The 25,834-nt window shown below is 41.1% G+C and overlaps 1 protein-coding gene across 1 annotated transcript; it reads right to left on the minus strand.

Moving 5' to 3' along the window:
- Window positions 1-5,669: 5,669 nt before the first annotated feature.
- MKRN2OS (MKRN2 opposite strand) lies at window positions 5,670-12,782 on the minus strand. Its single transcript, XM_006740238.3, has 4 exons — window positions 12,464-12,782; window positions 8,398-8,447; window positions 7,676-7,838; window positions 5,670-6,501 (listed from the first exon to the last, which is right to left on the minus strand). The coding sequence occupies exons 1-4, from the start codon at window positions 12,679-12,681 to the stop codon at window positions 6,261-6,263; spliced, it is 672 nt and encodes a 223-aa protein (XP_006740301.2). The 5' UTR covers window positions 12,682-12,782; the 3' UTR covers window positions 5,670-6,260.
- Between the last annotated feature and the right edge of the window lie 13,052 nt (window positions 12,783-25,834).

Genomic DNA, 25,834 nt, shown 5'->3' on the forward strand with positions numbered 1-25,834 from the left:
AACGTTTTGGGGACTCCCTTCATGTAACAGCTACCCACAAGACTGCACAGGTATTATTTCTAACTGAAAGCTCTGGAAGGATGTCCAAAAGCATCATCTTTAGACAAGCCTTGTAGGAAAGATATTCCTTCTTCACGTACACAGTCTGAACGTCATGTAGCAGGCCGTGCACTCTTGAGCATTACCCAAGGGCCCTGGGGTTCTGGAATGATGTACCAGCAAAGGTTTTGGTTTACAGTTACCAGCTAAAAGCAGGATTAGTTTATCTTTAGATGCATTATGTCCTGGAACTTTTTTCTTATCTTCTGAAATAGATGTAACAGATGGCATATTTTCTTTAAAAAAAAAAAAAGCTTAGGTTCAGCAAGATTGGAAATTTGCTCTGTGATAAAAACACCTTCAGGAGTGGCTCTGGTTCACTGGGGGGGATGCTGCCGCCTCACTGAGAACAGAAGTTGCATCACCCCTCTTCAAGGTGTGTTTACGTGGTTCTTAAATCTCAAACCTTCCAGTCTTGCTTTAAAAGGAATTCTTCACCAAATCCTCCCTATGCTCCATTACTCTCCAGCTCTCCCAAGGCATCTAAGCTGCCCACTGTAGCCACATGTGCTCAGTGGCATCGCGCTGACCGGCCGTGCACCCTCCATACAAGAATTTCACTGGCTTAAAAAAAAAAAGAATTTCACTGGCTTTATAAGTGTAGCATGCCACACGCAAGAACACCATGAAACTTTGTGGAACCAACACTTTTTGCAAGTTCTATTTTGTCACCCAGTGCAAAAAACCATACACAAAGGGGGAACACGTGTTTGGCCAAGATTCTTTTATAGGATCACCTTTCTCAATACCTTATCACTTTTTTTTCTTCTTCTTCTTCTAAGAAAGGGGATTTCCTAGGTCTTTTAAACTCACCTACTTTCTTCGTAGGTTTTTCCACTTCCATAGCAGACATTTTTACTTAATAAAGCGGAGGAAATGATGTGACCATCCACCACACATCTAAACAGCACAAGCATTGGGCAGTCAGTCAGCTAAGACCAGCACATGCTGTGTGCTCCAGACACTACTTGAGTGATTTTGCTGCAGACTCACAGACTCATTATTTTTTTATTTATTTGTTTATTTATGTATTTTTGGATAGCCAATATGGTATACCATTTTTTTGCAAAATTGTTACAGCAAATATTCAGATAGTGGGGGTTAAGATGGGGCAGACACCTGTGTTCTTGCTTCTCCCACAACAGACTTTTGAGTTCAAATGGGGGGACCCTCCCTAGGATGAAGGTTTGAGTCTCAGGTGGCCACCACACCCCACCACCACAAAGTGCAAGTAGAGGAATTGACCCGAGAGCTCTCGGTCCTGGGTTTAGTGCCTTTACAAGATCTCCACAGCTGAAGTGACACCAGCCTAGAAAAGCATGTGAAATCAGAAATACAGCACAGATGACTTCCAGTCACTTCCAGCCACGTGGATTCGTTTTGGGGGGCGAGAGGAAGCACCGTGTCATAAGAACCACCGTACCTACCATCTGTTAAAGCAGTTCTTTGTGCAGTTGATTACTTTATGATGATTCTCTTAGCTTCCATTCTAGAGGCTGACATTTTCTGGCTCCATTCCCAAACTGAGGGGAAGCAGTGACGTCTGTGCCCCTAAGTCCTAAGTTCTCCTGTAAGGAGATTCAGTTCTAGAAAGTAATTAGTTCATAACATTATGCTTGGCAGGGATTAAACCAACATGAATGGGGCATGGTTTTAGGCAGGTTTGCCAGGGTGGAGTTGGTTAGGTTTCTCTTCCTTTTTGAACATAGTCTACAAGTCTGAAAAGGCACTGTTCTTTGTGGAATAAAATTTTGCCTTTTTTTACCCTTATTGTTAAAGCATTTTTGTTGTTTTTTAAGTTACTACTTACTTGAATGTGATTTTTAACTTAGTTTTCCCTTTGTTGGGGAGTACATGGGTTAAAAAGAAATGAGGTGTCTTCTCCCCACCACCCACCTTCCATTTACGATTTTACCAACTGAATTGAATTTTTAAAAATCTGATTACAGACTCCAGTAATTAAACCATGGACGTTAACTTCCTTAAAACTGAGCTCCATTTCTAAAATTGAGAGATATTTAAACCCCTCAATTTGGAGCACCTGGGTGGCTTAGTCGGTTAAGCGTCCGACTCTTGATTTCAGCTCAGGTTGTGATCTCATGGGTCATGGGGTCGAGCCCCGTGTTGGGCTCTGCACTTAGCAGGGAGTCTGCTTGAGTTTCTGCCCCTCGCCCCATTCTTGCTCTCACTGTGTGTGTGTGTCTCTCTCGAAAACAAATAAATCAAATCTTTGAAAAATAAAAATAAACCTCCCAATTTATCTTAAATCTTTGCTTTCTTATATAGAAGCTGAAAAAACTTAGTCTTTCTGCCATTTTGTGAAATACAGGGATGACTTAAGAATACATAATATGAAAACACATCTGTGAAACTGTTAAAACTAAGAAGTAGTATTTTTTATTTCAAAGTAATTCACTGTTGAAGTGAAAGGTTGCATTTAAGATTTTTTAGAATCTTTACATTTTCAGAAATAATATTACACAGGTAAATAGTCTTCTTCCTAACTTTTATTTTTTAAAGATTTATTTATTTATTTATTTTAGAGAGAGCGGGGGTTGTTGAGAGAGAATCTCAAGCAGACTCCCTGCTGAGCACAGAGCCTGACACGGGGCTCGATCAGAGGACCCTGAGATCATGACCTGAGCCAAAATCAAGAGTCAGATGCTTAACTGACTCCGCCACCTAGGCGCCCCCTCTTCCTAACTTTTAAATGTCACATTCTGATAAAGTAGAAAAAGTGGAATCAGAAAAACCTGGGTCCAAATTCCAAGTCTACACTAGGGAAACTGGTGACCTTGGGAGTCTTGCCTCTGATCCTTATTTGCTCACCTGTGAAATGGGGATAATCACTACCTGCTGAGTGTGTTTTGCAAACTAAATGAAATGACCTATGAAAGGGTCTAGCACATCTCGGGTATACTTTTTTCCCTTTCGGAGAAACCAAAAGTGTAAGCACTGCCATAATTGTTTTCACTAGGAGATGCATAGCCAATTTTTATGCCCTGGTAGGTGACACAGTGGAGAAGGAGGTGCCAGAAGAAGAGTTTGAGGTAAAGTAAAGAGAGCTCTGGAGATGGAGAGAGTTGTAGTAAGCACCTCTACAAAGCAAGCCAGATACAGCCTGTGTGTGTGTATGTGTGTGTATGTGTGTTTAAATAATGTTTATCGGGTTTTCCTGGTAATAGGCGTAATTCATGAATGCTCTCAAGGCTTTGGGAAGATGCCTTTGGGTGGATCATTTTAGACTTTCAAGTCAGTAACACTGACGCAAACTTTATGACCTTGGGTGGATCATTTTAGACTTTCAAGTCAATAACACTGAGGCAAACTTTATGACCTTGCTGTGAAGAGCGGTCGGTCATTGTGTGAGTGTTGGTGAGGACTAGACGTGTGCCCAGGGCCGCACCAGGGGATGAGATGAAGAGGCACGTTGTGGGGGGGGTACCAGGGAGAACTCTTCTGGGAAGCAGAGTTGGTGCCAAGTTGGTGGCTGAATTGCCTGGTCCTTCAGTTAGCATTTCGCTGGTATGATAAAAGAAACTTAATGGAAGGAGTCCTGGGTCATAATTCTGCAAAACTGAGCAACATTGCCATCTATTGGTGTTATCTCAATGCTTAATTTCCTTTATTAGGGGTAAAGCTTATTGGGTGGTACTGTGAATTTTACCAGAGGGAATTTGTGGCCTCCTGAAGTGAAAGAATAGGCTGACTACTGCTGTGATCACCCCCAGGTTGGAGAGCAGCCCCTAAAACAGGGGCTGGGGACCATGAAAGCTTTGTTTGAAAATCAAGGAGTGAAGTACTAAGAGAAAGCATGAACTTGGCATTTCTAACATTAACCATCCTTATTTTATTTTATCTGAATTGTTTTATGACATTTATTTCCTTTCCATATTTGAATGTCAATGAAAGCAAAATCTTTATTTTCTCCTTTATCTTCTCTAATGACGGCAAATCAGCGACCCAGTTGCCACACATCCTAGGTACCATTGGTTGCTTTTAGGTTGCGGGGTGGCCCAGGGAGTTAAGCGCACAGCCTTTGCAGTCAAACCTAGGTCTGATCTCTGGTTTTCCCACTGTGGGACTTTGGGCAAGTCATTTCCTCAGTTTCCCTCTTCATCTGTAAAATAGGCATATTGTTAGTACCTACCTCACAAGGTGGTCTTAAGGATTAAAAGGGAAGAAAGATTAAGAAGTTTATGCAGGTGTGGAATCTTTAATGATACTTATTAAATGCAGCTGCTCTGATTATCAATAATTGGTAAACAACTAGACCAGAGAAGTAGAGTCCTAAAATAGTGTGTTAAGAGAATAGGGACAAATTGGAATATTTCCCAAACTCAACACTTCTTTCATCTTTACCCAGTGAAGTCTTTACGACTTCTTGAACACCACAGAATAGTAGTCATGATTCTGTTTAAAGTGGTATCATATTCTGGGTGGGAAGTTTTGTTTTTCTTAAAAATACCTGAACGTATAGATGCAAACGGTGTGCTATGCATTTTTTTTCCCACTGAAGTTACCACGTGCTGAAACATTACCCAAATACGTTTTTGGAAACGGGCCTTAAGGATCTATAGCAAGTTTTCTAAATATCTTTTTTTTTTTTTAATATTTTATATATTTGACAGAGAGAGAGAGAGAGCCAGAGAGCACAAGAAGAGGGATGGGCAGAGGGAGAGGGAGAAGCAGGCTCTGCACTGAGCAGGGAGCCTGAGTCAGGGCTCGATCCCAGGACCCTGGGATCATGACCTTAACCAAAGGCAGACGCTTAACCATCTGACCCACCCAGGCGCCCCTCTAAATATCTTTATTACGAGTAAATTATTGGTTCCTTGAAGATGGATTTGGTTTTTGGAAATTAAACATTTATTTGGTGCCATAGCTAGGGAGTAACTTTAGGTGTGTTAGTATATCACATTTGGTCAAAAACAAAGTGACTTCTGGAAGCAGTTTCCAGAGAGGAATGCTGAAATGTTTTGCTCCTTGGCTATTTAAAATTCAGTGATCTTTTAGGTATACAAATTCTGATGTGGTTGTTAAAAATCACCCCATTTCTTTATAATTACTCATCCCAGTTATCCCCTTCCTCCCCCTGAAGGTATTAAAGAAAGAAGTCGACCTTTCATTGTGTCTTTCCTGAATTCTGCTTTTAAAGTAGACAGGGGAGGGGCACCTGGCTGGCTCAGTCAGAAGCACATGCGACTCCTAATCTCAGGGTTGTGAGTTTGAGCCCCATGTTGGGTATAGAGATTACTTTAAATAAATAAAAGTTTAAAAATAAATAAATACAGTAGACAGGGGATATACTTTGCCTTGATCAACTCATGTCAGGTCAAGTAATACGAGAGGGAAACTGACTTGAGGAATTGCCATCCACTTTGCATATAGGCTCAGAAAAGCTAGTTGAGAAGTGGAGCCCATTTCCTAACTTAGATTCGGAAAACCTTGCTTGCTTCCTTGCTCCTCCTTTCTTTCTTTCTTTCTTTCTTTCTTTCTTTCTTTCTTTCTTTCTTTCTTTCTTTCTTTTTTTTTCTTTTACTGACTGTCAAAAGGTTACCATATGCTTTTTAAATAAAAACAGGAGAATTTACTTCATAAATTGTGTCTCGCTCACCTTTCTGAAATCCTCACTTTTTTTTTTAAGACTTTATTTATTTGACAGAGAGAGACACCACAAGAGAGGGAACACAAGCAGGGAGAGTGGAAGAGGGAGAAGCAGGCTTCCCCGCCAAGCAGGGAGCCCGATGTGGGGCTCGATCCCAGGACCCTGGGATCATGACCTGAGCCGAAGGCAGACGCTTAACGACTGAGCCACCCAGGCGCCCCAAATCCCCACTTTCTGGGTTCACATGGAAAAGTGAATTTGTTCAGCTTTAATTATAGGAATAACTTTCATTGTTCTGCAAATAAAAGATGCTGCCACTTTATGCTGTAACATGGAGCCTCAGTTTAAAAACCGAACCATTATGAGAATAATTTAGTTGTAATGCATACAACTTTTAAAACCCAGGGCAATTTTTATTAATTTCATAAACACTTACACTGCAATAGGTAGAAATATGCTACCAAGAAAGCCTTAACCCCTTGTTATTACAGTTGAACACACGTAGAAATCCCTCATACCGACTAACGGTGCTGTCCTTCTGCTCTTAGTGCGCTCAGCACGCAGCGCTCCCCTCAGGAGGGTCTGTCTCTTCATCCGGGTGGTCGGTCACGTAGAAGCCACGCTCTTCTATCACCCGGTACAGTGTGATGTACTTGGAGGCCTTCCTCGTCCTTGGAACCACATACTTCTCAATGAACTCGTCTTTGCCCAGTTGCTCCTTGCCTTCTGTGGTCAGAATGCAGTTAATGAATGTGAGGGTGTAACTGTAGCAGTTGTGACGGTCTTCTTCATACCTTACAAAACAAGCACGGGGAGAAGGGGAGGCTGAGGTTTCAAAGCGGCTCAGGCTCAGGCCGTGAAGCCGCCGAGGGACTGGCAGGGTTGAGGTTGGGCTCCCCACGCACTGGGTCTACTGGTCCCCTGGACGACTGAGCTCCCAGAGTGCAGTTCTGAGGGACACCGGGCAGCTCAGGCATTTCTGCTTGCAACTTAAGATAGGAGTGGATGCGCCTAGAGGTTCCGAGTGCTGACTTAAGTTGTACAGAAACCGCCAACATGGGGAACTGACATTTTAGAAAGGGAGTTCCATTTCTTTCTTTCTTTTTTTTTTTTTAAGATTTTATTTATTTATTTGAGAGAGAGAGAATGAGAGAGAGCACATGAGAGGGGGGAGGGTCAGAGGGAGAAGCAGACTCCCTGCTGAGCAGGAAGCCCGATGTGGGACTCGATCCAGGGAGGGAGTTCCATTTCTAAGTTTTAGGGTATCCCAGTGTCTATACCTATTTTAAGGGAAGCCTCAGAACAATTAGGTCCACAGGTATGCTATATATCTAAAGTGTTGAGGGAGCAAGAGACTGAGAAATAAATTTCAAAATGGCTAAATCATAAAAAGGAGTGTTAGGTATTTTTTACGTTTTAAACATTTTTTAAAAATTTTAAGGGACTGTAATATGGCTTTTGCTGTACATATTAAATGTTAAGTATGTAAAAATGTCTAATCAAATAACTGGAGTACTAGGTTGTAGTCCTTTCGGTTCTTAAGATACGGTGATTCTGGGGGCGCCTGGGTGGCTCAGTCGTTAAGCGTCTGCCTTCGGCTCAGGTCATGATCTCAGGGTCCTGGGATCGAGCCCGGCGTTGTGCTCCCTGCTCTGCGGGAAGCCTGTTTCTCCCTCTCCCACTCCCCCTGCTTGTGTTCCCTCTCTCGCTGTGTCTCTCTCTGTCAAATAAATAATTAAAATCAAAAAAAAAAAAAAAGATACGGTGATTCTGTTGTGTAAGTGTACACTGGCCCACCTCTGCGGAAAACCCAAAATCATTCAGCCCCTGCTCACACTTTGTTACAGGCACTACTATCTCGGTACAGGCTCCACCCAAAGTAGACACAGCTTGAGAGTCCTATGAGCGGGGGTCACACCTGCGTGCGGAACGAGGGCCAGGTTGCTGGTGGTCCCTGCCGGCCTGTACCTCTGGGGCAGCCAGGCCCCCGTGGCGGAGAAGTCGTCCAGGTACTTGTCCCACTGATCCATCAGTCCAAACATGCCAGGCTGCAGTAACGGGATGCTTACACTCTGCTCCCACCCTGTTTCGTCTCGCTGGACGCCGTGCGTGGTGTAATTATACACAACTCCTGCAAGCGAAACTGGAGTCACGCGGAGGGGAGGCTTAAGGGAAGATGCACCTCTGTGAGAAGAGGTTGTCCGGAAACGGCAGCCACCACCATGGTCACTTCACATGATGTGAAGTTAGCCAGAGCGTACTTTCTGATGACTGTCAGAGAGCAGGAGACCAGGAGAGGCCCTAGGATCCCCTCCAGGGTCAGGCTGGAGAGGCAGCCACCACCTGGAGTCAGGGAGGATCGGGGGTGTTGGAGCCCCTGCCTCTCCTGCCCTCTGCACATCATTTCTTTCAGGGAAACCCAGGTCTTGCTCCACCTGCTCTTCAGCTCCGAGAAGTTGCCCCCAGCAGATGGAGACAATAATAGAGCCAGGATAATCCTCTCCAAATATTCTTGGTGAAGTTTTCTATGTGCAAGGGGGTCTATCTGGTTTCCTTAAATCAGCACTAAATTTCCACTGAGACAGTGGGTCGTACGTTTGACGGCTCATGTGGGTAAATCTGAGTCCAAAAACCCAGTCCTGGGTTTCTGTTCACAGATCAGTTTCTGCTGCCTCGAGCAGTGCACTCACCATTTGTATTGGTTATTCCGACATGAAGATCAGACCTTCCGTCATACTCCCTGAAAGAAACATGAAGAGTTGGTATTTAAAGTAGGAGCGTGATCTTGGCTGGTGCCAGAACTTGCCATCAGTGACCAGGCGAGTGGAAGCACTGTTTCAAAACTGGTTGAGCCAAGAGTACATTTGAGGTAGAAAATACTCCCCTGGCCCCCCACCTGGCTTTTCTAGCCACCTCCCCATTACTATTACTAAAGCCCCCCGCATAAAGTGTGCTGGAAGGCCAGCCCTGCTGGAGCATAAAATCAGCTTAACCCCTGGCTCCCCAGCAGAGGGGTGCATCTGGAGGTCAGTTGTTGAATCTTTCCTCCTTGTAGGTGAGGTTACAGCCTGTTCATCAGGCTGACCAGGGAAAGGATCCTGGGTGCATCTCAGTGGACCTCTACCATCAAAACTGAAATAGTGTCGGGGCACCTGGGTGGCTCAGTTGGTTAAGCGACTGCCTTCGGCTCAGGTCATGATCCCAGGGTCCTGGGATCGAGCCCCGCATCGGGCTCCCTGCTCAGCTGGAAGCCTGCTTCTCCCTCGCCCACTCCCCCTACTTGTGTTCCCCCTCATGCTGTCTCTCTCTCTCTCTCTCTCTCTGTCAATTAAATAAATAAATAAAATCTTAAAAAAAAAAAAAAACTGAAATAGTGTCTTTTGGTCTTTGTAGCCCATGGCCACACTCACTTTTCCTGGACAGCCCTTGCTTCCTGAAATTACTCTTTACCTGAGACTGTTCATTAAACCTCTGACTCCATATGATAAACCTTCTTGTACAATCCCAAACCATCACTTACTAGCCCTGGGACATTAGCAAGTCACTTTCTCTGATCTCAGTTTCCTCATCTATAAAATGGGAATATCATAAACCTCCAGCAAGCTGGTTGTAAGAATAAAATGCCTGTCGAGTACCTGCCACATACAGGTGTCGAATAAATCAGAGGTAATTGTTAGATGATAAAGCTCCTTCACGAGACTGCAGGTTCCTCATGAAAGCAAGCAGTCCCAGGCTTTAAAATGACCAAGAACACAAACAGCTGCCCCACCTTCAGAGTGATCCTGCAGGTCATCTTGTTGCAGCCACTCTGAGTGTTTTGAGACCCTGTGGGTTCAGAGGCTGAGAATGAAGCTGGGCAAAATAGTACCAGTCTGACTAGAGTGCTGCACTTACAGTGTGATCTACCTTGAGATCACTGCCCCAGCGTGTCACTGCACTTTGTCTCCTGCCTAAATCCCAGCTGTTCCTTCCCTCCCCCCGTCCTTTGGTGGTTTCTCAGTCCTGCACAGATGTTTACCATGGGAACTGTGGGCCTGTCACTTGAAGTAAAGGGCTAGTGGCACCACAGGAAATAAGACTGACAAGGTCTCTGCCCTCTTGGAGTTTGCTCGCTTCCAGAGAAGACTTTTAGTTTAACAAGCCTTTAATAGTTAACTGCTCTTAAGGGGGGGAAATATAGAATGTTACAAAAGCATGTCATAGTAGCAGGGCCATTCCTCTCCCATACCACACCTTTGTATAAATTAAGAAAAGGTGCCCCTTCCTCCTGCAGATGCAGCTCTGCCCAGAGTGTTTGGCTTGGCAAGTGTGGTGCAGACTGAGTTTCAGGACCCAAAACCACTTTGGCAAGGCAGTTTTGTGCAGTCCACAACCTGCACAACCATATGTGGCAGACCTGAGAGTTTGATGAGAACCTCAGGGAATCCTTTGGGTTATTGCGGGTTCTCTTTTACAAAGTAGGTGAAACTGGGGCGCCTGGGTGGCTCAGTCGTTAGGCGTCTGCCTTCGGCCCAGATCATGATCCCAGGGTCCTGGGATCGAGCCCCGCATTGGGCTCCCTGCTCTGTGGGAGGCCTGCTTCTCCCTCTCCCACTCCCCCCACTTGTGTTCCCTCTCTCTCTGTCAAATAAATAAAAAATCTTTAAAAAAAAAAAAACAAAAAAACAAAGTAGGTGAAACTGTCTCAAGGTGAGTTGTGGGAGTCAGTCCTGAGGTTTTGGAAATTAGATGAGAGGGAAAGGAATAGTTTGGAAATTGTCCTTAGAAGGTCTGGTGGGCAAGGGACTACTTAGGTTTCTGCAGATCCTGGTCTTCGGGGATGAGAGGATGCCAAAGCATATAACCTGTTTCAACATCACCACCTCCCTTCTGCTGATGCCAAGCAAGGCTAGGCTCATCAGTATTGCTACCACATCATAGAATAAATAAATGCTTACTGGGGGCCCACCTGAAAGCCTATCATGTTCTAGAGAGCAGGGCTGTGGCTCCTTCACTGTGACATCCCTAGCGTTTCCCACACGCAGCTGCTCAGTAAGGATTTGTTGAATGAACCAACGTTATGGCAAATAAATTCTGAATTTTAATCACTTTATTCAAAAGCTTTTGGGATCCAGCCAGTAGCATGAATGAGGGGATCTTATGAAACATTTTGGGCTTCATGATTCAGATAAGGGAAATGAAGGTTCTGCCAGTGCTATTCAGAACTGAGTGTAAGAATAGGATGGAAAGGGCGCCTGGGTGGCTCAATCGGTTAAGCGACTGCCTTCGGCTCAGGTCATGATCCTGGAGTCCCGGGATCGAGTCCCGCATCGGGCTCCCTGCTCGGCGGGGAGTCTGCTTCTCCCTCTGACCCTCCCCACCTCATGCTTTGTCTCTCTCTCTCAAATAAATAAATAAAATCTTAAAAAAAAAAGAATAGGATGGAAAGGAGTATGTTGGCTCAACATCGTGACTGGTGCCTGGGCCAGCTTTATCTGCCTTATCGCTGAACCTCACCACCCTGCAAGGTCAGCAGGACCCTCAATTTGCAGATGAGGAACAGAGACGGGAGGGTCTGGAGCTGGTCCGAATAGGGATAGGAACTGGGGCCTTTGTGGCAGCACAGGCCGCGCTGTTCTCTCTGCACCCTGCGGCCTCCAGGAGGGGCAGGGGTGCAGCACTCTGCACACTTTGGTTCATTTCATCCACATAAAGGCAGGACGGAAATCGATTAAGGAAGTTAGTAAGCCGGGAAGTGAAGACACCACTCCAGCTGTCTTATCCCAAACCAGAGCTCTCGAGGGCACACGGGAGTTGGGAGGGTAGATTTCGGGGAGGCCAGGAGGTCTCAGCACTGGGTCACAAAGATGTTCATGACCATGCTCATTCTGTAGTGTCCATGCTCTCATACCTGGCTCCTGCGGGGCCGCTTCTAATTCCATTTGTAAACTCCACAGGGACACTAAGGAGGCACAGCCCTTTCTTTTGATTTCTGAAATCTTAAAGTCAGGTGGTCTGCACAATTGAGGTAGACCACCTCTGGTCTTCAGTTTAATTCATCTCTATTGCAGAAGAGTCTGGATGTGGCCTTTCTTCAGGCTTTGTACATGATTCCTGTTTGTCACAGAAATTACAGACTAACTCGCAGTAAAGAAATTATTTTGATTAGAGTAGCTGCTGGGTCATTTTCCCAGTTAGCCTCTTAGCACAAAATCTGTGAGTAAAAAAAAGCTCCAAGCTATCAGTTTTCCTCTCTTAAGATTGTATAAGCAGGTTTGACCTTCCCTTATTCTTCATATAGTCTTGCACTAATCACTCTAGGAAAGTACATACACCATCTATCTTTATGAAATGAATAGACCTACATTTTAGGATTTGATGCCAAAACACTGGCAAGATTATCCACTAAACCTCATACTGTATAGTACATGTTAGAAAAAGAAAGTTTTCGGGGCGCCTGGGTAGCTCGATTGGTTAACTGTCCAACTCTTGGTTTCGGCTCAGGTCATGATCTGAGGCTCATGGGATCTGGTTGGACTGCGTCTGTCCCCGAAACCAAACCCAGCTTTGCGCTCAGGCGGGAAGTCTGCTGGAAATTCTCTCTTCCTTTTCTTCTCCCTCTGCCCTTCCACCACCACCCCCACCCCCCCTCCCCCCGCGCACACACACTCTCTCTCTCTCTCTCTCTAAAATCTTTATAGAAAAAGTTTTAGTGATTACAACACAGAAGGAAAAGTTTACAGAATCACTTAATATAACACTCAAAAAACACTGTACCTAAGGAACGTCCCTTGAGTTGGTCTGAGGAGGAACGAACATTTTTCTTGATGCCCGTTGGTAAATGGATTGGAGATGCTAACAGGTGCTTCCTCCAGCTTCCTTGAGCCCATGACTTGCTGGCAGAGGGGGCAGCTTTGGGGCACACTGAAGCTGTAGATGTATTTCTTACAGTGGCTGAATTTAATTAAAGGCTTTCCAGCCTCTGTATACTGCATGGCTTTCCTGTCCTGGGCAACCAGTGACAGTTTCCCAAGACTTCCTTTTCCTCATTACCTGGCTAGCAAACGTATGCCTCCCGAGTAACCCAACAACAGTGATGTCATTCTGATTGACGGCTTCAGAAGCCAAACCAAGTAGGATTAACCAGTAACCAGACCTCCCCATAAACTGGTGTCTTAAAGAGCTAGTTTTCATTTGTGCTCACTTACAAAGTTTCTTTCCAGCCTTGTACGCTTTGCAACGGTCAATACGCAGCTCCTACTCATCTTTTAAAGCCCTACTTTTCTGTGAAACCTTCCTTCGCTTCCTTGAGCGTTCCCTTGCACTGGCAGAAGTGGATTCATATTTCTACTAGCGTTCTGATATTTGATTAGCCATTAGTCTGTGAGCTTCTTGAAGTTAGGGACCCCCATTTATTTCTGTGTTTCTAGAATAGGTGATGTTGTTTTGTTGTTGGATAAATATGTGAAATCCTTGGAGGCTATTTTCTTTTGATGTTTTATATCGTAGAAGTAATCTTGCTCATAAAAAATTAACAGCAGTTAGAAATAAGGATAGTGGTTGCCCTAGGTGGGGACGGGAGGTGTACTGAGTAGGAGAAGGCAGGAGGGAGTTTCTGTGGCCTGGGGCTTCTCTGCTTCATTATCAAGGGGTTGGTTGTAGTAAGTATTCAGTTTGTGAAAATTCATCAAGCTAGACATTTTACTACATGCACTGTATGATTCTTCAAGTTTAAAATAAGTTTGAGAAACTGAAAAAAAAGAAAGAAAGGTAATGTCCCCTGTTCGTCCATAACATTTTTCCACTCACCAAATCCTGGTCCCTGAGAAAACTAATAGTAAGGTAAATGAGTATTGCCCCATAATTTTTTTTTAAATCCCGGTGTTGTGATAACAGTATGCTGTTTTGAAATGTGTGTATTTCTCTCATCTCAGAAATTTAGCTACAGTATTAGGACTATAGGTCCAGCTCATCCTTTCAGATGACTGCATAGGAATCCATAGTTTGATTGCACCACACTTTTTTTTTTTTTTTAAGTAATCTCTACACCCAACATGGAGCTTGAACTCACAACCCCGAGATCAAGAGTCGCATGTGCTTCTGACTGAGCTAGCCAGGGACCCCTGCACCATACTTCATTTAACCAATCCCCTATCGGTGCCTATAGTTCCAGAGAAAAGCAATGGTAAAGGGAAGATCTGTGGGTATCATGGCGGGTATAGTCGCTTCAGAAAAGTGTTTCACAGCATGCCTTTAAATAAATTACGCTATGCCAGGCGCCTGGGTGGCTCAGTCGTTAAGCGTCTGCCTTCGGCTCAGGTCATGATCCCAGGGTCCTAGGATCGAGCCCCGCATCAGGCTCCCTGCTCAGCAGGAAGCCTGCTTCTCCCTCTCCCACTCCCTCTGCTTGTGTTCCCTCTCTCGCTGTGTCTCTCTCTGTCAAATAAATAAATAAAATCTTTTTAAAAATAAATAAATAAATTACACTATGCTGAGATGCAGAAAAGTGCATATTAAGTATTAATAATATGAAAATGATCATCAGACTCACAGAACTAGAAAAAACCCTTAGAAATCCTTTCAAGCATCTTCTCTTCTTACAGTGAAGGCAGACAGGCTCTATAGCTAGATGCCCAGTTCGGGTGACCAAGGTCTGAGGTGGTTCATTATTAATATAAACCATGCAGCTATTGTTTGATTATTTGAGTGACCCAAGTTATTTTCTTTTTTTTTAACTTTTTAGAATTTTTTAAAAGATTTTATTTATTCATCTGAGAGAGAGAGAGAGACTGTGAGAGAGAGCACGAGCAGGGAGGAGAAGGAGAAGCAGGCTCCCAGCTGAGCAGGACCTTGGACTAATGAATGACCTGAGCCAAAGGCAGATGCTTAACTGACTGAGCCACCCAGGTGCCCCCCAAATTATTTTCAACTGAGAATATATTCATCTTCATGACACCAGTACCAAGAGGAATTTTTAATCTTATGAAAAGGAGCTGAGGCATCATGCCTTGATAAACGTTTTTAATACACTAGCATTCTCCTTTCCAAAAACACAGGCATCTAGGGGCACCTGGCTGGCTCAGTTGGTGGAGCATGTGACCCTTGATCTCGGGGTTGTGAGTTTGAGCCCCACACTGGGTGTACAGATTACTTAAAAATAAACTTAAAAACTCTTAAAAACACAGACATCTTAAATCCTTTTTTACCTTATTTTCTCTGTTTCTAAAAATCTTCTTATGGTAAAAATAAAACGTAGATACAGATGATAACACAAAACAAATGTATAGTTTAATGAATTATTTTACTGTGAACCCCTTGTAAGTATCACTCAAGTCCAGAACTAGAACTTTTCCAGCCATCTCAGAGTCCTCTGTCATTCCATCCCCACCCCCAGCTTCTTCCAAAAGTGACCCCCACCCCCACTTTTATAGTAATCCCTCCTTGTGCTTCATTTTGGTTTCATCATCGAAGTGTGCATCCATAGACACTATGGTTGAGTCTTAGCCATTTAAACATTTTTGTTCTGTATTTTAAGTTTTGGTTCCTTTTCCTTCCTCTGATTTTTCTTATCATGTATCTGTGAAGCATCCAAATCATTGGACCTGTAGCGTCTCCCACAGTCTGTTGCCGACTGCTTACTCAAGGTTTAGTTCAACACACTGCTGGGCCCTCTGTACAGCCTTCAAAGTTCCAGCTGGTTCCAGAGACTGGATCAGACTTAGGTCCTATGCTCTTGGCAAGACCATGGCTGGTAATGTGTTCTCTCATCAGAAGCACATCAAGTCTGGTCTTCACTCTTTTTTTATGTTAGTCCCCATTATTCTCAGTGCTTAGAGATCCATTCATTCACTGGCATGGTACAGTGGTGATATTCTAAGTCCATCATGTTGTTTTCATACATTAGTTGGAATAACAGTATGAGGAGACACTTCCCCTGAGCTATTACTTACTTACACAGTGGTGCAGGCATACTGGAAGGATTGGATATGTGCCTGATTCTTTATTCACATTTCAAGATAATGAGGACATCTCTGACATACTCAGAAAGTGCCCAGTTGGTTTCATATCTGTTTTACTCTAATGCCACTTAATGAACTCCTAGGTGTGAACATATTAGCTGGATTTCAACCCACTGTGGTTTTTATTCTTGTCAAAGCTCAGATTGTCCCATTTTGACCTCTTCAATTGGCTCCTGAGTCCTTTTCACATGAACCTACTAGTCACTGTTGATTTCCTGGTTATCTAGTCCTTCGAAATGTTCCAGGTTCATCTCAGACCTTTCCCAAACCCAGACCTGGAATCGGCCATTTCTCCAAGAAGCCCTGATTTCTTTTTTTCAGTGGGAAATGGTATTTCGAGAGTACAGTCTGCCCACTAAGGATATTTATTGGTTATTTCTCCACCTTTTCAGTAAGCAGAGCAGGGTAAAAAAAAGTGCACACTTGCATGCCCACACATGAAGATAAAACACTTCATGAGTTCATATGGCTATTTCTAATTCAAATTCAGGACTACAGGGTTTTTACGTATGGTCTTCTACATTACATATGCATCTCTTTTCTTCCACACTGAAAATTTTCGTTCTCAACGATACAGGGGATTATGGAATTAGAATGTTCCATAATTAATCATTTGCTTAATCCCACTTTACACATACAGTAGTCTCAGGGTAAGAATAGTAATACCACGCCTCCAATTATGATTACTAAATAGAGTTAAACATTGTTTTTGCATGTACTCTCCTCACCTTCTCTATTTAAAGGGTTGTTCTATATCTTCATTGTCAGAGCATCTACCATTATAAATAATAATCCCTTCAATCCTCACTGAGGATTAGCTTTACACACAAACTTACATTTAATGGTCACTACTTGTCTTTCCCTCACTCTCTAGTAATTATGGTTGTCTGAAGTTCATCCTCTAGAAAATTCCTTAGGGCTTATAGGAAGAATATTCCCTGAGTTGTTGCATGTTGATAACAATTTCTCTCTGTCCTTTATACTTGGAAGGTCAGTTTTGCTGGATGTAAAGTCCTTGGCTGCCATTTTCTTTAATGTGTCATTCCATTTTCTTCTGGCATAAAGAACTGCTGTCCAGAAGCCTGATGACAAACTAATATTCTTTCTCTCATAAGTCATGTGTTCTTTTTTTGTTTTTAAGATTTTATTTATTTACTTGAGAGAGAGAGATGGAGGGAGAGTGCACAAGTAGGGGGGAGGGCAGAGAGAGGGAGAAGCAGACTCCCTGCTGAGCAGGAAGCCTGATGCGGGGCTGGATCCCAGGACCCCAGGACCATGAACTGAACCAAAAGCAGACACCCAACTGACTGAGCCACCCAAGCGCCCCCCCATGTGTTCTTTTTTGCCAATATGGCCAGATGATTTGTTTCTTTCTTAAGATTCTATTTATTTGAGAGAGTGAGAAAGAGAGCGCAAGTGGGGGGAGGGGCAGAGGGAGAGGCAGAAGCAAACTCCCTGCTGAGCAGGGAGCCTGATGTGGGGCTCGATCCCAGGACCCTGAGATCATGACCTGAGCCAAAGCCAGAGACACTTAACCTACTGAGCCACCCAGGTGCCCCAATTTTTTCTTTCTTTTTAAGATCAATATTTTTATCACAGTATGTCTTGATGTTGGTTATTTGACATTGATTTACTCAGGTTTGTGATGTGTGCTTTGAATATGTAGTTTCACATCATTTTTATTTCAGGAAATTTTTCATAAATTGTAATTTGGAGTATTTTTTCTGTTTTCTTTGTTCTGGCTTTCTTCAAGAAATTCTATTATCTATGTGTTGGATCCTTTGCCTAGCTTTGGTATTTCTCACTTCTTCTAAAAATGGAGATAAAATATACACATCATAAAACACCTATTTAAAGTGTACAGTTCAGTGATTTGTATCTAATCTAAGTTTAGAACATTTGCATCACCACCAAAAATAAAGCTCCTGCCTATTTGCAGTCATTCTCTATCCCTCACTCCCCACAGCTCCTGGCAACCATTAGTCTGCTTTCTGTCTATGGATCTGTCTATCTGGACATTTCATATAAATGGAATCGTACAATATGTGGTCTTTTGTATCTGACTTCTTTCACTTAGCATCAAGTTTTCAAAGTTCATCCATGTTGTAGCAGGTATCAGTTTTTTATAATAGTACATTGTATGTATAGACTACATTTTTTTAAAGGATTTTATTTATTTTTAGAGAGAGGAGAAGAGAGCTTGAGTGGGGGGCGGGGCAGAGGGAGAGGAGATAATCCCAAGCAGACTCCCAACTGAGTGCAGAGCCCAAGGTGGGGCTTAATCCCACAATCTCAAGATCATGACCTGAGCCGAAATCAAAAGTCAGACTCTTAACTAACTGAGCCACCCAGGGGCCCCTGTGTAGACCACATTTTATATATCCATTCATCAGTTGATGGGTTGTTTGGGTTGTTTCTGCTTTTGGCTATTATGAATAATGCTGCTATAAACATTTCATATTCATGTAAAAGTTTTTATGTGGATATATGTTTTCAGTTACCTTGATTATATACCTAGGAGGGATTTCTGGTTCACATAGTAATTCTATGTTTAACATTTTGAGAAAATACCAAGCTTTTTTTCAAAGTGGCTGCATCATTTTGCATTCCCACCAGCAATTTATGAGGGTTCCAATTTCTCCACATCACCAACACTTGTTATTGTCTGTATTTCTTATTTTCATCATCTTAGTGTTTTTCAAGTGGTACCTTTTCAGCTAATGCCTAATGATGACTAATGATGCTGAACATCATTTCACGTGCCTATTGGCCATTTGTAGGTCTTTAGAGTAAGGTTTATGCAAATCCTGTGCCCATTTTTTAAATTGCATTATTTGTCTTTTTATTTTTGAGTTGTAAGATTTCTTTATATATCCTGGATATACATCCTATATATTTTAGATACTGTCTTTTGGGGGCACCTGGGTGGCTCTCTCTATATAATAAACAAATAAAATCTTTAAAAAAAAAAAAGTAAAATACTGTCTTTTCATTTTCCTGATGGTGTTACTTAAAAAAAAATTTTTTGTTGTTAAAGTAGAATTTATCTGTTTTTCTTCTTTTTTTGCTTATGCTTTTGGAGTCCCATCTAAAATTTCACTGCCTAATCCAAGGTCATGAAGATTTATGCCTTTGTTTTCTTTTAAGTTTTATAGTGTTAGCTCTTACATTTAGGTCCCTGGTGATCCATTTTGAGTTAATTTTTGTTTATTTGAGAGAGAGAGAGAGAGAGAGAGAGCACGAGTGGGGGGAGGGGCAGAGGGAGAAGCAGACTCCCCCCTGAGCAGGAAGCCTGATGCAGGGCTCAATCCCAGGACCCTGAGATCATGACCTGAGCTGAAGGCAGACACTCAACCAACTGAGCCACCCCATTGCCCCAAATTTGAGTTAATTTTTATATATGGTCTAACTTATTCTCTTGCACATGGATATCCTGTTGTTCCTGCACGATTTGGTGAAAATACTATTCTTTCACTGTTGAACTGATTTGGCACCCTTTCCAAAAATTAATTGAAAAGCAACATGCAGAATGTGAGAAAGTATTTGCAAATCATATATCTAATAACAGGTTAATATCCAGAGTATATAAAGAACTCCTACAACTCAATAGCAAACAAAAACAAACCAAAAAAACCACCAAACAATCCAATTTAAAAACAGGCAGAAGAACTAAATAGACATTTTTCCAAAGAAGACATGCCAACAGGTACATGATAAGGTGCTTAACATCACTAATCATCAGGGAAATGCAAATCAAAACCACAATGAGTTATCACTTCACACCTGTTAGAATGGCTGTCATCAAAAAGACAAGAGATGATTGTTGACAAAGATGTAGAGAAAAGAGAATCCTTGTGTAAGTTGGTGCAGACACTATGAAAAACAGTATGGAGGTTCCTCCAAAAATTAAAAATACAACTACCATATGATCAAGGAGTCCTGCTTTCTGGGTATATAGCTAAAGGAAATGAAAACAGGATATCAAAGTGTTATTTTCTGCCTGGGTGGCTCAGTCGGTCCCTCTGACCCTCTTCCCTCTCGTGCTCTCTGTCTCTCATTCTCTCTCTCTCAAATAAATAAATAAAATCTTTAAAAAAAAAAAAAGAAGAACGAGGTCTGGGGATGTAACGTAAATCATGGTGATTATACATTGTTATCAATAATGTATTATATACCTAATATTTCCTAACAGAATAGAACTAAAATGTTCTCACACACAGACACAAAAGGTAAAAATGTGTGGTGAGGTGACAGATGTGTTAATTAATAGATGATAGAAACCCTTTCACAATGTATACATATATCAAATTACCATGATGTACACTTTAAATACCTTACACTTTTGTCAATCATACATCAATAAAGCAGGGGGAAAAAAACCACAAAAATTAACTAACCACAATGTGAGGGTTTATTTCTGGACTCTCAAATCTATTTCATTAATCTCTGTGTCTATCTGTATGCCAGTACCACAGTCTTTAATAATGTAGCTTTCTAGTAAGTTTTAAAATTGGGATGTGTGAATCCTCCAAATTTATTTTTCTTATTCAAGCGCTTGTTTGGGTCCCTTGCATTTCCATATAAATGTTATGGTCAACTTCTCAATTAATGCAAAGAAGCTAGTGGGAAATTTGATGGGATTGCATTGAATTTGTACCATCAACTGGGGAGTACTACAGTCTTAACAAGTATAGATCTTCCAATTTGTTTATTTATTCAGGTCTTCTTTAATTTCTTTTGATGATTTTTTTTTCCTTTTCAGTGTCCAAATCTCACACCCTTTTGTTAATTTTTTTCCTAAATATTTTATTATTTTCGACGTTACTATAAATTGGAACTATTTTCTTAATTTCTTCTTCAGGTTATTCATTGCTAGTGTACAGAAATACAATTGATTTTTGTGTATTGATCTTGTTTCCTGCAACCTCGCTGAACTAATTTCTTTAATGTTTTTTGTGGATTCCTTAAGATTTCCTATATACAAGATCATGTCATCTGCAAATAAGTATACAAGATCATCTCATCTTCCTTTCCAATGGAAACCTTTTATTTCTTTTTCTTGCCTACTTGCTGTAGCTGGAAACTCTAGTACAGTGTTGAACAGAAGTGACAAGAGTGAACATCCTTACCCTGTTCCTGATCTTAGAAGGAAAACTTCCAGTCTTTAACCATTAAGTCCAATATTAACTGTGAGTTTCTGGTAGATGATCTTATCATGTTGAGCAAGTTCCCTTCTTTTCCTAGTTTTTTGAGTGTTTTTGTCATAGAAAGGTATTGGATTTTTTTCAAATGCTCTTCCCACATCTACTGAAATGCCCATATGATTTTTTCTTATTCTATTTACCTGATGAATTACATTGATATATTTATTTTTTTAAGATTTTATTTATTTGTCAGAGAGAGTACAAGCAGGGGGAGTGGCAAGCAGAGGGAGAGGGAGAAGCAGGCTCCCTGCAGAGCAGGGAGCCCAATGCAGGGCTTGATCCCAGGACCCTGGGATTACGACCTGGGCCAAAGGCAGACACTTAACCTACTGAGCCACCCAGGCGCTCCTACACTGATAGATTTTTGTATGTTGAACCAATCTTGCATTCCTGGGATAAATCCCACACGGTCATGGTGTATAATCCTTTTTATATGCTGCTGGATTTGGTTTGCTAGTATTTTGTTGAGGATTTTTATGTTTTCATTATTAAAGTATACTGATCTATAGTTTTCTTTGGCCTCAAAGAATGAGATGGGAAGTGTTTCTTCTTCCAGTTTTGTTATTGTTGTTGTTGTTTGTTTGTTTGGTTGGTTTGGTTTGGTTTGCAAGAATTTGTAAAAGATTAGTGGTAATTCTTATTTAAATGTTCAGTAAAGGGGCACCTGGGTGGCTCGGTCAATTAAGCATCTGCCTTCTCTCTCACTCTCACTCTCTCTCAAACAAATAAATAAAATAAATGTTCAGTAAAATTCAACAGTGAAGCTATCAGGTCTGGGCTTTTCTTTGGGGGAAGTTTTTTGATTACTAATTCAATCTCTTGACTTGTTAAAGGTCTATTCATATTTTCTATTTCTTTTTTTTTAATGTTAGTCTTTCACATTTATCTTATTTTATTTCAGAGAGAGAGAAAGCACTTATGAGCAGTGGGAGAAGGGTGAGGGAGAGAGAGAATCCAATACACAGGGTTATCTGTTATATGAGATCACAGCCTGAGACAAAATCAAGGGCCAGATGCTTAAACGACTGAGCCACCCAGGTGCCCCTTTCTATTTCTTCTTGAATCAGTTTCACTAGTTTGTGTCTCTCTAGAAATTTGTCCATTTCATCTAAGTCTAATTTGTTGGCATACAAATGCTCATAATATTAGCTTATAACTTATTTTTGTAAGGTTGGTAGTAATATCCCCTTTTTCATGCCTGATGTTAATAATTTGAGTCTTCTCCATTTTTTTCCTTGGCATTCTAACTAGTTTGTCAATTTTGTTGATTTTTTTCAAAGAACCAAGTTTTTGTTTTATTGATTTTCACTATTGTGTCTTTATACTCTATTTCATTTCTTTATGCACAGACCTTTATTATTTTCTTACTTCTGCTTATTTTATGTTTAGTTCCCTCTTCTAGTGTCTTACAGTAGAAGATTACATTATTGACTTAAGGTATTTCTTTTTTTTTAAGTTTTTATTTAAATTCCAGGTAGTTAACATAATGTGCAATGTTAGTTTCAGGTATACAGTATAGTGATTCAACACTTCCATACATCACCAGTGCTTATCACAAGTGCACTCCTTAATCCCCACCACTTATTTAAATCATCTCCTCACCCACCTCCCTTCTAATAACCATCAGTTCTTTTCTGCAGTTAAGAGTCTCTTTCAATAAATAAAATCTTCCAAAAAAAAAATAGTCTCTTTCTTGGTTTCTCTCTTTCTCCCCTTTGCTCATCTCATTTGTCTTATTTCTTAAATTCCACACAGGAGGGAAATCATATGGTATTTGTCTTTCTCTGACTGACTTATTTCACGTATCATAATACTGTCTAGCTCCATCCACCTCGTTGCAAATGGCAAGATTTCATTCTTTTTTATGGCTGAGTAATATTCCATTGTATATATCTACCACATCTTCTTTACCATTCATCAATCGATGGACCCTTGGGCTGTTTCCATAATTAGGCTATTGGGGATAATGCTGCTATAAACATCAGTGCGCACATATCCCTTTGAATTAGTATTTTTGTGTTCTTTGGGTAAATACCTAGTGGTGCAATTGCTGGATGGTAGGGTAGTTTTATTTTTAACTTTTTGAGGAATGTCCATACTGTTTTCTAGAGTGGCTGCACCAGTTTGCATTCCCACTAACAATGCAAGAGGGTTCCCCTTTCTCTGCATCTTCACCAACACCTGTTGTTCCTTGTGTTGTTGATTTTAGCCATTCTGACTGTTGTGAGGTAATATTTCATTGTAGTTTTGATTTGCATTTCCCTGATGATAAGTGATGTTGAGCATCTTTTCATGTTTTATGTATTTTTTTTTTAAAGATTTTATTTATTTGAGAGAGAGAGAATGAGAGACAGAGAGCATGAGAGGGAGGAGGGTCAGAGGGAGAAGCAGACTCCCTGCCGAGCAGGGAGCCCGATGCGGGACTCGATCCCGGGACTCCAGGATCATGACCTGAGCCTAAGGCAGTCGCTTAACTGACTGAGCCACCCAGGCGCCCCTTATTTTTTATTTTTAACAGAGGCACTTGCAGCTATAAATTTCCCTCTAAGCACTGCTTTCAATGCATGCTCTATGTTTTGGTATGTTGTATTTTTATTTTTATTCATCCCAAAATATTTTCTAATTTCCCATGTAATTTCTTATTTGAACCATTGGTTATTTCTGGAGTGTGTTGTTCAGTTTCCATGTATCTGTGAATTTTCCAAATTTTCTTTTATAATTGATTTGTAGTTTTATTTCATGTTCATCTGAGAAAATATTTTGTATGATTTCAATCCTTTCACATTTATTGAGACTTGTTTTATAGACTAATATATGGCCTATCCTGGAGATTGTTCCATGTGCAGTTCAAAAGAATGTCTATTCTGTTTTTGTTGGGTTGGAAGTTCTATAGATATTCGTTAGGTCTAGTTGGTTTATAGCATTGTTCCTATATTCTGTTTATCTTTTATATAGTTTTTCTATCCATTATTGAAGATGGAACATTGAAGTCTTCAAATACTGTGATCTATTTTTCCCTCCATTCTGTAAGTTTTTGCTGCTTCTGTTTTGGGTGCAAATATACCTCTAATTGTTATATTAATGGATTGACATTTTTATCATTCTAAAAGCTTTGTTTTTAGTAAAAAATTTTGTCATACATCTATTTTATCTGGTATTAGTTCTAGCCACTCCATTTCTTTTTTGGTAACTGTTTGTATCGTATATCTTCACCATCCTTTTACTTTCCGTGTATTTGTATTCCTACAAATTAGGTTTGTTGTAAACAGCATGCAGTCAGATCATAGTTGTTATCTTTCATTCTGCCAACTCCTGCCTTTTAATTAAAGACTAATCCATTTACATTTAATGTAGTTACTGATGAGATAAGATTTATGTTTGTTGTTTGTGTTCAATATGTCTTATGTCTTTTTTTGTTCCTCTTTTCCTCCATTACTGCTGTCTTTTGTGTGGAATATATGTTTTTTCTAAAGTACCATTTTATTTCCCTTGTTATGTCTTTTACTGTATATTTTGAAATTTATTTTCTCAGTGGTTTCCATAGAAATTACAATTTTTTAAAAGATTTTATTTATTTATTTGACAGAGAGAGAGAGCAAGAGCAGGAACACAAGCAGGGGGAGTGGGAGAGGGAGAAGCAGGCTTCCCGCCGAGCAGCGAGCCCGATGTGGGGCTTGAGCCCGGGACCCCGGGATTATGACCTGAGCCAAAGGCAGACGCTTAACAACTGAGCCACCCAGGAGCCCCTGGAAATTACAATTAACAAATTATAAACAATATAGGTCAGGTTAATACCAGTTTAATTTCAGTAGCTTACAAAAACGTTGCTTCTATATTGTGCCATTCCCTTCCCCATCCTTTGTTGTCATACAAGTTATATCTTTATATATGTGTGCCCATCAACACAGATTTTTTAATTCTTTTTTTGTTTTATCATAATGTTTATTTATTTATTTTTAATTATTGTTAACATATAATGTATTATTTTTTTCAGGGGTACAGGTCTGTGATTCATCAGTCTTAAACAATACACAGCGCTCACCACAACACATACCCTCCCCAGTGTCCATCACCCAGCCACCCCATCCCTCCCACCTTCCTCCACTCCAGCGATCCTCAGTTTGTTTCCTGAGATTAAGAGTCCTTATGGTTATATGTCTCCCTCTCTGGTTTCGTCTTGTTTGGGATCTTTTGTGGTTCCATACAAATTTTAGGATTATTTGTTCCATTTCTGTGAAAAAAGTTGATGGTATTTTTATAGGGATTGCATTGAATGTGTAGATTTCTCTAGGTAAAATAGATATTTTAACTATTTATTCTTCCAATCCATGAACATGGAACGTTTTTCCATTTCCTTGTGTCTTCCTCAATTTCTTTCATGAATATTCTATAGTTTTCTGAGTACAGATTCTTTGCCTCTTTGGTTAGATTTATTCCTAGGTATCTTGTGGTTTTGTGTGCAATTGTAAATGGGATCAAGTCCTTGATTTCTCTTTCTTCTGTCTTGTTGTTGGTGTATGGAAATGCAACTGATTTCTGTGCATTGATTTTATATCCTGCTACTTTACTGAATTCCTGTATGAGTTCTAGCAGTTTTGGGGTGGAGTCTTTTGGGTTTTCCACATAAAGTATCATATCGTCTGCAAAGAGTGAGAGTTTGACTTCTTCTTTGCCAATTTGAATGCCTTTATTTCTTTTTGTTGGCTGATTGCTGAGGCTAGGACTTCTAGTACTGTGTTGAACAGCAGTGGTGATAGTGGACATCCCTGCCATGTTCCTGACCTTAGGGGAAAAGCTCTCAGTTTTTCCCCATTGGGAATGATACTCACTATGGGTTTTTCATAGATGGCCTTTATGATATTGAGGTATGTTCCCTCTACCCCTACACTGTGAAGAGTTTTAATCAAGAAAGGATGCTGTACTTT

This window comes from Leptonychotes weddellii, chromosome 1 (genome assembly GCF_054177405.1).
Source record: "Leptonychotes weddellii isolate Sample4059 chromosome 1, ASM5417740v2, whole genome shotgun sequence".
Taxonomy (NCBI): Eukaryota; Metazoa; Chordata; class Mammalia; order Carnivora; family Phocidae; genus Leptonychotes; species Leptonychotes weddellii.